The sequence below is a fragment of the Giraffa tippelskirchi genome, chromosome 8 (assembly GCF_054371585.1).
Source record: "Giraffa tippelskirchi isolate mGirTip1 chromosome 8, T2T-mGirTip1v1.2.pri, whole genome shotgun sequence".
NCBI lineage: Eukaryota > Metazoa > Chordata > Mammalia > Artiodactyla > Giraffidae > Giraffa > Giraffa tippelskirchi.
The window spans coordinates 81,472,781-81,486,588 of NC_137282.1; the positions used below are offsets into that span (position 1 = coordinate 81,472,781).

Sequence of the window (13,808 nt, forward strand, 5' to 3'; positions counted from 1 at the left end):
ATTTCCACCAACACATACACACACAAACTGGTAGGTGTCCTTGAGCCTGTCCTCTTCTGGTGTTTATCCGAAAATTGCATCAGTGGGAAAGCGGAGAAAGGAAAAATTTTGAATAAATGGTACCAGGACAATCAGTTAACTGGGAAAAATTAAGTTTAATGCTTAACTTGCCCCATATAACAAAAAAATTAAAATAGAAGACGATTTAAAGAATTATGTAAAAGTGAAACTCCAAACAGGCTAAAAAATTTACAGATAAATGTTTATATAATCTTAAGATGAAGAAGAACATTCTAAGCATAAAAGCAGTAAAAGAAAGCACAATGTGGAAACATGTAACTACATAAAAATAAATGTTTATAAATATCAGCACATACAATAATCAAAATCGTAAAGCAAATTAGAAACTAGGCTTAAATTACCACACATACAACTGACAGATGGTTAGTATTCTTAAAATATAAAGATGTCTTATAAAATATTAAGAAAAGGACAAATAAGGATGATAGAAAAATTAGTAAGGAAGTTGGAAATGTCTCATGGAATAGGAAATACATAATTTAAATCAGTATAAAAAAACTAACAATCCAATAAATACAAATGTAAATAACAATGGGTATTACTTTGTCCCCATCAGACTGATAGAGCACTTTTTACTCTTAAGGATGATAGGCGGTGTTGGAAAGACTGTGTCTCTGTATTGTTTGTTCACAATGAAAAATGACATCTCTGCAGAGGAAAATGATCCTTGCTCACTAATCTTACCATTCCCTTTCATCTCTCCTTGGGATGTGAAAAGGGAGAGAAAGAAAAAGAAGATACTGGAGAGTAGAAAGGAAGGTGGGAGCCTGGGAGTGACTGACACCCGAGTGGGAGAGCCCAACTCACCTCAATAAAGATAGAGACCCATTGCCTCACTGCCCTCCTTGGCCACCTGCAGCATCGTTTGTGAGCTCACGCACTCACTCTGCCCGAGTTCTGCTGCTGACCCCACCACATCAGAGCCCCTTTGTCTAACTAATTTGAGACAGCCTCAAGAGAGTGCCCACATGACAAAAGACTACTCAGCTCAAAACGATTTGGGAGACATACATAGCCAGTGCCTCTTTTTCCACCTTAAAAATGTAGTGCCTTTTTTGCTCCTCAGCATGTGAATTTAACCAGTACCAAGCTGACGCTCCTACAGAGAAAACTACAACCCAATGCCATGTATGAGATTAAAGTTCGGTCCATCCCTTACGCCAACTATTTTGAAGGCTTCTGGAGTGAATGGAGTCCAAGTTTCTACTTCAGAACTCCGGAGACCAATGGCACAGGTGAGAAGTGACTAGAACTTGTTCCCCCTGGTACTTTATCTGTCAAAGTGTGTGAGTGACAGTGAGAGCCAGAAACATGAAACGAACCCGCAAGTTAGGACTCCCAGAGGGCATTCTTACACTTTCTTTGAAAAATGACCTGCCCATCTTTGCCCCTTTGTGAGGAATGTAGACAGAGTGGGAGTAGGACTGTTAGTAGCTGCTCAGCTGATAAAGGCTGTCAGGACTCTACTGTCCCTAGGAGCTCCTGGGAGCCTCTTGTTCTGAACAAAAACACCACCACTGCTTCTAGTTTTACCAGTTCAGACTGGGATCCCAATGCCCCATATCTCTAAGGCCCTTCTAGGGAATACCTTTGCAGATGGCAGATGGGTAGGCTGATGTGGCTTTCCCATGCCTCCTTTTCTAGAAGAATGAAGATATCCCAGGGGTCTAAGAATTGAGAACAGCCACAAGAACCAAAGATCACAGCTCAGGCAGACCACTGGGAACCCAAAGCACCCCCCATATACCTTCCATTTGGGGGATGAGCAGAACCACTCTGCCATACCAGCCTCCTCTCATCACCCTGGGAATTGCCGAGGCCACTGTAGGGAAGAGTATCCCCCCATTATCCCTTGCTTGCAGCTTCTTTCTCGTGGTGGTGGGAGTCAGGCAGGGGGTGCTGCTATCTTTAATGCTGAGTCCCTTTTAAATTTCAAGTAACAGCTGTTCTGGACCTGGTCACCTAAGTCAGTGCTGAAACTGTGTACAAGCCCCTGTGTCCTTGTCTTTTGAAGTAAAAGACTGACTCAAGAGTTAACAATTGGCACATGCAAAGATGTAGAAGCATAAAATAGCTGTTGGGCTGGGATGTGCATGAACGCTCAGTTGTGTCCCATTCTTTGTGAACCTACAGACTGTAGCATGCCAGGCTCCTCTGTCCGTAGGATTTTCCAGGCAAGAATACTAGAGTGGGTAGCCATTTCCTCCTCTGGGGGATCTTCCCAACCCAGGGATCAAACCCAAGTCTCCTGCATTGGCAGGCAGCTTCTTTACCACTGAGCCACCTGGGAAGCCACTGGACTGGGGAACTTGTAACAATTTAGGTTACAAATCCACCACACAGCAGAATTAGCAACTCACAGTTCCCTGAAAGATACAGATAAAGACCTGACACACATTCCCAAGTTGTTTTAACAGGATACAGACCTCCACCAGATGAAAACTGCCAACCTGAAAAACATAGATCCTAGACTCATTGGAACCAGAAGGTTGGTGATACTGACTCCTCATTACCTCATCACCAGCCAATCAGAAGAATGTCCACAAGCCGATCACGCCCTGCTCTTTGAATATTATAAGACTTCTCATTCCCCCATCCAAGGCAGGTCACATAGTCTTGAGGGCATTAGCCCACTGTGACCCCCTTTGCCTGGCAAAACAATAAAATCTATCTTTTCTAATTCACCCAAAACACTGTCTCTGTATTTCTATTCAGTACCAGTAAACAGAGGCTGAGTTTCAGCAACAGTGCCACTTATTGAAGCTAAAACTCCCCCATAAAAGTTAGTACATCATCCTCTTTACTGAGAAGGAACTTTCAAGAAATATTAAATGGGCTCAAGTTATTCAGTAAACTCAAAGCATCCTGAAAGTCTCCCCCATCACATGCTTAACGACTATTAACCAAGCTCTGTCCTTGCCTTCCAGAGGAGACTGATCCTGTGTTACTAACTATCAGCATTCTGAGCTTCTTCTCTGTGGCTCTGATGGTCACTCTGGCCTGTGTGTTATGGAAAAAAAGGTGAATTTCTTTTACTAATCAAGAGAGTGGTTACGGTTATTTGGGATTTGAAACAGAGCTCTAATCCTATTTATGAATAAGAAAAGTACAAAGGGGAATAAGGTATTTCAGGAATTACAGTGCCCATCCTCATCCTCAGGCACTGGTGAATTTCCATAGTTAATTTCACAAGAGGTAAAAATATATAAACTGAACACAAGGCAAGCCCTCCCCTCAAACCTTTCCACTAAGGTGTCCTAAGAGAGTAAGAGCCACCCCTCCAGAATGCTTGTGCAAGTGAAGGCACCCTGGGAAATGCAGACGTTTTTGAAGGCTTCAGCACACAAACTCAAGGCCCTTTTGCCTTCTTCCCCATGAGAAGGCCATGCTTGTTTCATCATTTAGACATGACCTGTCAGGTTATTAATGTTTTAGCAAGATGTCCTCAGAGTGTCATACATCCCCAAGATACTCCAGTTTGGAAAGTAAGTACCAACCTAAAGCAATTTCCCTAGGCAACTTAGAAAATATGTCTCTCTTCCACCAAAATCAACACAGAGGAGTTGCTGCCAGTAAAGAGAAGAGTAAAATGACAATGCCTATTCTGGGAAGTAGATGAACAGATCAGATTTTACTTTCATAGCTACACCATTGCCAAACCTCATTGTCCCTTTTCTCCAGAGCTCCTTCACAGGGGTCTATCATTGTTGTCTTATTCACAGAGTAGATCACTGATCACAGTCTCTGGTCTAGCCTCTCCAGGGACCAGTGGGACAGTGAGGCCCAGAGAAAGCAGGTCACTTGTCCAAGGTCATCCACCTAGTGTGGCAGAGCCAAGGGAAAAAATCTGCTCTTCTGACTGCTAGCTCAGAATGAGCAGGAAGATCTATGTGTCTGCTCCCTACTCCTTCATTTCATCGTCAATGTCCTCTTATTTCAGAATTAAACCTATCATATGGCCCAGTCTCCCTGATCATAAGAAGACTCTGGAACAACTGTGCAAGAAACCAAAAAAAGTGAGTGCTTCTGGTACTTCTGTCACTCTGTCAAAGGCATCCCAATAGCCAAGAATGACATTGTAGGATGCAGACAGGCTGAATCTCAAGTGCTGGTCTTTTGTGCATCACATAACTAGTGTCCCTCAGATGATGCCAGCAGCAGGTTTCTGGAGGTAGGAAAGTAAAATGCAATACAAGTCTCAGAATTTCCTGGGCTCCCCCAGGGAAGGACGGAGTGGCAAGTGGTCACTTTAAATGCTGAAATGTCACAGCACCTCCAGAAGCAGAGAGTCAGCTAGAACATGGGTAATTCTCAGACATTCCCTGTAAACCCTTGTCAGAAAGTTCTTTAGCTCTTTTCCTAAACATATCGTTTGGTGATGTATCTGTCTGGTGCAGTCTTAATGTCTTCTCTCTTTTTTTTGATGCAGAATTTGAATGTGAGTTTCAATCCTGAAAGTTTCCTGGACTGCCAGATTCATAAGGTAGATGGCATTCAAGCTAGAGATGAAGCAGAAGGCTTCCTGCAAGACCCTCTTCCTCCACAGCTAGAGGAGAGTGAGAAGCAGAGGCTCAGAGGTGGGATGCAGGGCCCCAGCTGGCCCTCCGAGCAAGCAGGCATCACCCCTAAAATTTTCAGAGGAGAGTCACCATTCAGATGCCTGGCTGGGAATGCCAGTGTGTGCGATGCCCCTGGGCTCCCCTCCTCCAGGTCTCCTAATGGCAGGGAAGGTGGCAAGAGCAGACCTCTAGTGTACCAGGACCTGCTGCTCAGACCTGGAACTACAAACAGTTCCCTGCCCCCTCCGTTTCCATTCCAACCCGGAATCCTGACATTGAACCCTGTTGCCCAGGGGCAGCCCATCCTCACTTCCTTGGGATCAAGTCAAGAAGAAGCCTATGTCACCATGTCCAGCTTCTACCAAAACCAGTGAGTTGTAAGAAACCCAAGACCAGAAACATCATGAAGAACGAAGATGACTGAGTCCCACTCTCCCCTACAGCACAAACAAACAAATTGAACGCGGCCCCTCTACATGGTCACAGGATTCTGAAGCAGCACTTCTGTGTCAGGAGGCAGGAGACAGGGGCATTCTGTTTCAGGCAACGCCATGATTCATTTATTTCAGAAAGGAAAAAAGGGAAAGAGAAAGAAAAGATGGAGGAAATGACAGAAGGTTGGCAAGGACAGAAAGGGAGCAAGGGAAGAAAGAGGGAAAGGAGAACAGAGTGTTGGATACCATGATCAGGACTCACTATGGACACAGTGCTGTGCTACGTGCTCTGCACATCCTGTCTCGCTGCATCCTCACAGTAATCCTGGGAGGTGGGCTCAATTAGCATTATTCCCTGTGTCACAGATGATGAAACTGTGGCTTAAATTAATCTGTTCATGTTCCCCACTCAGCAAGAGGTAGAATCAAGATTTGCTGCCCAGGAGTCTCACTGGAGTCTCTTCCAAGCCACACGCCTTCCTCAGTCAGGGACTGTCCTCCTCTCCAATGTCAAACTTCACCTAGACCCTGGTCACTCTATAATGTAGCTGTCCCCAACATTTTTGGCACCAGAAACCAGATTCACGGAAGATAATTTTTCCAAGGATGATGTGGTGGGGGTGGGAATGGTTTCAGGATGATTCAAGTGCATTGCATTTATTTTGCACTTTATTTCTGTTATGATCACATCAGCTCCAGTTCAGATCATCAGGCATTAGATTATGGAGGTCAGGGACCCCTAGTATAATGCAAGTGACCCAAACTGGGTCACTTTTGCAAGTGAAAAGGAAAACTATAAGTTATCACTCCAGGACAATAATTGTAAACTGAAATGTCCCAGGAAAATGGGGACCTCTGGTCACTGGAACTAAAAGAGCTACAAGGAAGATGGTGGGGAGGAATGGTCTCATGATGTATGAAGCACCACAACTGGCCATGTCTACAAAAAGCTACAAAGCCCATTTTATTCCATTTTTCTTAACAAGTGCTTAAAGGAGAACCAACTAGAAGCCCAGAATTTCTATTGTTACTTACTGTTAGGACCCTCTTGCTCCTCCCACCCAATGGCTTCCCTTGATAATGGAAGAACTTCTTAATGACTCTGGACACTGGTGTATTCGAGCAATGAGCCAGGGCAAATTCTCCTCTGTCTGTAGAGACTCCCCAGCCCAAATACATCTGCTGTCCCCAATTTCTACCAGTATGAATGCTGCCAAAAACTTCAGGGAGAAGGAATTACAAGCCCATGCTGCACATGAGGCAACTGTGGCCATGTTCTTGAAGGTTTAGAGAATATATGATGTGTGTCCTCTTGAATTTCTTGGTCCAGATAAATAATTAGAGACTGTCTCAAGCCAAGTCAAGACAGCAGAGCACTCTTAGCTCAGGGGAATGCAGTTGATCCCTTTCCGCAGATCCCCAGATCACCCCCAATACAACCCTGACTCTGGGTGTACACAGACCAAGAAGGACACTAGTCTGAGATCAATGTTGTAGTTTGGGAGTTGGTCCTTGTTGTTGTTTACATTTTGCATTTTTTCTTTGTTCTGTTTTTAGTTTGTTTGGTAGGAGACAATTTTTAATTTTTTTTAATTTTCGTGTTGGTTTTATTTTGTGATGTCTCTGAAGGGAGTTTTAAATAGTGGACTAATAGACATTATTTTTGGCTTAGATGCCTAATGATAATCAGATCAGTGCAGAGTTGCACCTTCCAAGGCCTTTTCTCTGAATCAGTAGTAATGACTATAGTCCCATAATCCCTTAGATTTGCTCAGTGCTTTAGTGATTTTTCAAAGCACTTCCATAAGCATTATCCATTTAGTTTTCTTGGTGTGTATTTATGGAAAGCTTGCTCTGTTTCAGCCACAGTGGTAGTCTGGGAGGTCTAAGACAAACAAGATTGGAACCCTGCCCTTAAATATCTAATAAAAGGTAGCTTAAAAAATGAGTGATTATAATAACACAAAATGCTGTAATGGAGGCATGTTTCAAGTGCCCTGTTGGAAAACAGTCAGGGAAAATGCCACAAGAAGGGGTACCCATCTGTGTGGAGGAAAAGCGGAATCTGCCTGGCATGTGAGCAACAGACATTTGCCAACAGGTGGACATGAGGTCTTTACCTTCTGGAGAAATGTGAACCAAGTCTCAAGGAACAGGTTATCACAGGAAACCTCACAAGCTAGCCCTCTTGCACCTCAGTCACAGAGGTCCTATTTACTTTTTATCATTATCTTTGCCTTATGTGAAAACTGAGACATAGACAGGACAGGTAAGCTACTCAACCTTACATGCCAAGTCAGGACTGGAAGGAGTAACTTTGTATCCCTCATGTAAATAAATCATCTCTCAAAGAAAGAAGGGGATAGATCTCAAGGAAGATCAAGTTCCCTCCACCTTTAAAATCCTGTTTTAATGTTGTTTGACACAGATTAAGATTATCATTTGAATTCAGTGTGTGAATGTCTGTTACCAGAGGTGTGTAAAATCTATGTATCATACTCTTATAATCATTACTGCTGCTAATGCTTGATTATGTACTCAGGGACAATGTATAATGTAAGATGACAAATTTGTTCTGACCAACCCCCTTTGGGATTTCATTAAGACAGAAAAACTCCTGGTCAGAGACAGTGTATAAATCAGAGATGTAAACTGTTAGTTCTTATAGCATGAAATGAAAATTGATAATTAGGCACCAAAATTGGTTAATTAAACAACCATATCTGAAGCTAGAAGACCTTGGCTTATTCGACAGACATTTTACTTTCATTCTGATTTTCAGGGGAATTGGCTTCAGAAAAGTCAGGTATGGGCTGTTTTGAGAGAGACTACAAGACTTGGAATTGGCCAGGAAGATGGTGAGCGTATGTGATCAGACAGCTAGAATGATGCAGATCGGATGGCATTTCTGCCAGTCCAGTGGTTTTCCTTTGAAGGTATTCTTTAAAATATCCATTGTTCACTACACTGAAAGTCTCTGATTTGACTGTGTACTTTCCACATGCATTACAAACATTCTGCAGAGCTGCTAAGTATATTACATGTATCCGATGTGTGTTACAATCATATATTTTATTAAATGCTACAGAACTCTCTGTGACTGCCCTTGTCTTCTTGAAACAGGAATAGAAGTCTCACTAGAATGGGCCACACTTTTCCTCAGCCACTGGAGACATATCAGGGTCATTTGCTGTCATTTTATGGCCTAGGGTTTTCATAGGAAACTTTTTTCATCAGTTAAGTCATTCATTTGTAAATTAATGAATTAGCAATTTGTTGAGGATCTGCTCTGCATTACTTTGTCCTAGGCTGAACTCTGGGGTTACAGAGATAAGATAGGATATTTCCAGCTCATAATCACACAGGGACAAAGACACAGAGCAACAGTTAACAATGTTGTACCAGAGCAATGAGTCAAAATATGAATCATGAACCTTAGTTTTAAGCAATAGAAGCTAACTCTGGCTAAGCGGAAAAGGAATCAATCCTAAAGGAAATCAACCCTGAATATTCATTGGAAGTACTGATGCTGAAGCTGAAGCTCCAATACTTTGACCACCTGATACTAAGAGCCAACTCAGCGGAAAAGACCCTGATGCTAGGAAAGATTGAGGGCAAGAGGAGAAGGGGGCAACAGAAGTTGAGATGGTTGGATGGCATCATGAACTCAGTGGACATGAGTCTGAGCAAACTCTGGGAGATGGCGAAGGACAGGGACACCTGACGTGCTGTAGTCCATGGGGTCACAAAGAATCAGACACGAGTGAGCCACTGAACCACAACAACAGCCAAGAAGAAGTAGCGGAGAGTATCAGCTAACAGAGCCTGGAGCAGAAAGGGGGCATTTCCCAGCAGAGGAGACAGCTTGTTCAACAGTGATGGAGCTGAGGCAGCCCCTGAACCACCTGGTGAGTTACAAATACAGGAGACAAAGTCTTCTTATCTGTCTCAGTTGGGAAGAACAGGGTGTTGGCGGTTACTTCTGTAAGTTAGACACAGGACGCTTTCATGAAAAATAATACATAGCTATCTTGAACATCTTATTTAAATTTAAAACATATGAGTGTATGCCCAGTCAGCCCTTTTTTATTACAAGGCCAAGGCTATTCTTCTGGGTCATTGATTGTAGTTCCATATTATCTTTCTTAAGTGACATATGCCAGTAGCACCTCATCTACTCCTTCTAGTTTTGCTTTCTTTAAAATGGAAAAAGATTTTCAAACACTTTCCAAGATACCTAAGTGTAGATGCATAGACTTTTAAAGTATCTCTCCACTCTAGTCTTTCACCATCGCTTTTCCCACCCTGTTTGCTAGCAATAATCTTTCAACATGACTTCAGCGAGTCTTTTCAAACCATTTGAGGTAGTTCTCTGGGATCAACAGCAGTCTTTCCATGCATACTTATATTTCCCCGGCTTGCATCCTGTAATTACAGTATAAAGTCCAACAGGCCTAAAAGAGTTTGGGAACACACAACTGACTTGGGTGAGTTTATATCTTATTTGTTGAGCCCTAGGAGAAGGCAATGGCACCCCACTCCCGTACTCTTGCCTGGAAAATGCCATGGACGGAGGAGCCTGGTAGGCTGCAGTCCATGGGGTCGCTAAGAGTCGGACATGACTGAGCGACATCACTTTCACTTTCCCCTTTCATGCACTGGAGAAGGAAATGGCAACCCACTCCAGTATTCTTGCCTGGAGAATCCCAGGGACAGCGGAGCCTGGTGGGCTGCCATCTATGGGGTCGCACAGAGTCGGACACGACTGAAGTGACTTAGCAGGAGAAAGCCTGCCAGCACCCAAGTTCCAATATAGGAGTCAAAGTATCTCAGAGAGAGAGTGGAGTATGCCAGTTCATTCAGCACTTGGTTCAATGGAGTCTGTCTTTGAGCATCTCTTTAACTTAGCATCCTTGGTCCAGAGATTTTCCTGAATGATGGATGAGACTTCACTTGGTAGTATTGGTGGGACCAGTGGATAAGTATTTGGCATGCCAGTCTGAGATTTTGATGTAGTGTATGGGGGAAAATTCTTCATGAAACAAGAATATCAGACCACCTTACCTGCCTCCTGAGAAATCTGTATGCAGGTCAAGAAGCAACAGTTAGAATTGGACGTGGAACAACAGACTGGTTCCAAATCAGGAAAGGAGTATGTCAAGGCTGTATATTGTCACCCTGTTTATTTAACTTATATGCAGATTACATCATGAGAAATGCCAGGCTGGGTGAAGCACAAGCTGGAATCAAGATTGCTGGGAAAAATATCAATAACCTCAGATACACAGAAGACACCATCCTTATGGCAGAAAGCAAAGAAGAACTAAAGAGCCTTTTGATGAAAGTGAAAGAGGAGAGTGAAAAAGTTGGCTTAAAACTCAACATTCAGAAAACTAAGATCATGGCATCTGGTCCCATCATGCCATGGCAAATAGATGGGGAAACAAAAGAAACAGTGAGAGACTTTATTTTCTTGGACTCCAAAATCACTGCAGATGGTGACTATAGCCATGAAATTAAAAGATGCTTCCTCCTTGTAAGAAAAGCTATGACCAACCTAGACAGCATATTAAAAAGCAGAGACATTACTTTGCCAAAGGTCCATCTAGTCAAAGATATGGTTTTTCCAGTAGTCATGTATGGATGTGAGAGTTGGACTATAAAGAAAACTGAACACCAAAGAATTGATGCTTTTGAATTGTGGTGTTGCAGAAGACTCTTGAGAGTCTCTTAGACTACAAGGAGATCAAACCAGTCAATTCTACTGGAAATCAGTCCTGAATATTCATTGGAAGGACTGATGCTGAAGCTGAAGCTCCAATCCTTTGGTCAGCTGATGCAAAGAACTGACTCATTAGAAAAGACCCTAATGCTGGGAAAGATTGAAGGCAGGAGGAGGGACAACAGAGGATAAGATGGTTGGGTGGCATCACCAACTCGATGGACATGAGTTTGAGCAAGCTCCAGGAGTTGGTGATGGACAGGAAGGCCTGGCGTGCTGCAGTCCATGGAATCACAAAGAGTCGGACACAACTGAGTGACTGAACTGAACTGAACTGATGGGGGAAGAGGGTATTTGGGAGGATTTTATTTAGACATATGACACAATAAATATCATATATGTGTCAGAGTTTATGAAGGAAACTTATAGCACTTTATATTTACCCCTATAGTCACCACACTGATTTGTTTTTGCCTATCTTGTCTGATGGGCTTCCCTGGTGGCTCAGTAGTAAGAATCCTTCTGCCGATGCAGGAGGTTTAGGTCCAATCCCTGGGTCAGGAAGATTCCCTGGAGAAGAAAATGGCAATCCACTCCAGTATTCTTGCTTGGGAAATCCCATGGACAGAGGAGCTTAGCAGGCTACAGTCCATGAGATCACAGAAGAGTTGGACACAACTGACCAACTAAACAACAATTTGTCTGATGCCCCTATGTGCTTCTGAGCACCCTGATAGGACTTGACTTACGTGGGGCTTATGTGTGCTGCTAAACACAATGTCTAAAATCTAGTAGGCACTCAATCATAAATCTAGAAGACACTCAGTCATAAACATATTGAATGAATCAATGTTAGTGAATGATGTTGTATTAGTCAAGGTAATTCCTCATCACCATTCGAGACAGAAGAAAGCCAGGTTAGGCAGAGGCAGGCACAGCATCCCTGAGAGAATAGCCCATCTGGGCAGCCGTGTGCAAGGAGTCAGTTTTCTCTTCCACAGTTACCCCCAGCTGCACTCTTAACCACCATAACCACAGAAGTGGAGAAACAAGAGGGTGGGGTAAGGAGGGGAAGCATTTTCCAAAGCTTCCTTTCTTTGATGAATATCTACATTTAATTTTGTTTGCTCATTTATTTAGCATATTTTAGATCCATATTTGAAGTCTAATTCAGCTTCTAAATTTTAATAACTTGTGGGATTTGTATACAGCTTGCAATGAGGCAGTTTTTCAGACAGAGAAAGTGTGATGCATAAAACCTAGTGGGTCCAAGAGACATGTTAACACTGCTCAAGACACTGGTGAAATGAGACGCAAACAACTTGCAAAGCCACAGAGGTTTGAAAAATAAAGTTTCAATGCTTCACACTTGAGTTTTAATCTGGTGGATTCCTAAACCGTAAATCATGAGGGCCAATGCCTTTCTACTCTGAGTAAAGATTTCTCATCAAGGAGGAGAAAAGAACTTGCAGAGACTTTTTCTTTTTCTTTTTCTTTTTTTTAATAACAAATTAGTTGCTGCAAAGTTGCTGCACTAGTCATTAGACAAAATGCAAAATAATCAGAAAACATTTTGATATGAAGCTAAAAACACTGTTACCCACTGAAAATAGTAAAATATTACTCTATATCCTATGAAATAGTTTAATTAGATAGGGGTTTAATAGCTGCTTCAGCAAAATACTGATGAATATGCTACACTGTAAAATCCCTTTTTTAACATATCAATCAACTTTTATGAATTGTAGTATGAAACTGCCAAAGTAGATTTGAGTGGCACTTAGGATTTTTTTAAACATAAAGCTTTACTAAAATAAGAATAGAACATAAACTAGGATCATGCTCAATAGTGAAATATTAAAAGTTGTACTCCATTGAATTTAGAGATAACACAAAGGAAATTCCATTGTCATCACATTTAACATTGTCCTAGAAATTCTGGGAAATGCAAGCAGACAAGGAAAAAAAGTAAGAAGTGTAAATACTACACAGTAGGAAATGAAATAATCAGTATTGGCAGATGAAATGATTGCATATTTGGAAACCCAAGTGGATCAAATTTTAAAAATACAGTAAAAGGCACAAAGACTTCATTAAGGTCTTTGATTACAATATTTTCATATGCTGAGTTACTTCATTAAATATTTATTAATACTTTATTACTAAAATAACACTTGCTTCTTCCCTACAATTTAAGAAACATAGACATATATTGTGTAACAAGTACAAGACCTTGCTCCCCAATCCCACTCCTAAGAAATAATCATATTTAATAACTTATGTGAAGTTTTCCCTTCCACAACATGTGTGTGTGTGTGTGTGTGTATATATATATATATGTTATTTCAAATATCATATAGAAAAATACTTGTTGAAGAGGAGCCTGCATGACTCTGCTGGTCTGTCCTAGTGAAAAAAATCTCACAATGCTGCCAAACAGAGTCCTTACAAATTTGTGTTTTTCTTCATTTATTTGGCAGCACCCTATGCCAATGTGCTGCTGCTGCTGCTAAGTCGCTTCAGTCGTGTCCGACTCTGTGCGACCCCATAGACGGCAGCCCACCAGGCTCCGCCTTCCCTGAGATTCTCTAGGCAAGAACACTGGAGTGGGTTGCCATTTCCTTCTCCAGTGCATGAAAGGGAAAAGTGAAAGTGAAGTCGCTCAGTTGTGTCCAACTCTTAGCGACCCCATGGCCTGTAGCCTACCAGGCTCCTCCGTCCATGGGATTTTCCAAGCAAGAATACTGGAGTGGGGTGCCATGCCAATGTACTCCATCACTAAAAAAACCTTCACTTCAAGTCCTCCACTGAATCTCGGCCCTTCTCATTCTCAGAAGATGATTATGCCATTACTTTAAGAAAATCAAGTCATAACTTGGGTTTCCTCTCTGTCTACTATCTCTATCTACAAAACTCCCAAATCCCCACAAACCTCTACCAACTCTTTCCCTCATCAAAAACGAGCTGCCCCTCCCTCAGTAGAAGACAATATCACTATTAATGTCCTTTACC

General features: G+C 42.2%; 1 protein-coding gene across 5 annotated transcripts in view; it reads left to right on the forward strand.

The window, feature by feature from the left end:
* The window catches only part of IL7R (interleukin 7 receptor), a 34,758-nt gene extending 26,584 nt beyond the window's left edge, over window positions 1-8,174 (forward strand). For 2 of the 5 annotated variants that reach the window (XM_081520880.1, XM_081520878.1), the window contains exons 5-8: window positions 1,148-1,316; window positions 3,009-3,102; window positions 4,022-4,097; window positions 4,511-8,174. In XM_081520880.1, coding sequence (XP_081377006.1) covers window positions 1,148-1,316; window positions 3,009-3,102; window positions 4,022-4,097; window positions 4,511-5,014 — 843 coding nt within the window. In that variant the 3' untranslated portion in view covers window positions 5,015-8,174. Of the gene's footprint in view, window positions 1-1,147; window positions 1,317-1,494; window positions 1,500-3,008; window positions 3,103-4,021; window positions 4,102-4,510 lie in introns of those variants that run through there. The other 3 variants (XM_081520879.1, XM_081520882.1, XM_081520883.1) reach the window with 3 other exon arrangements.
* Window positions 8,175-13,808: the final 5,634 nt, after the last annotated feature.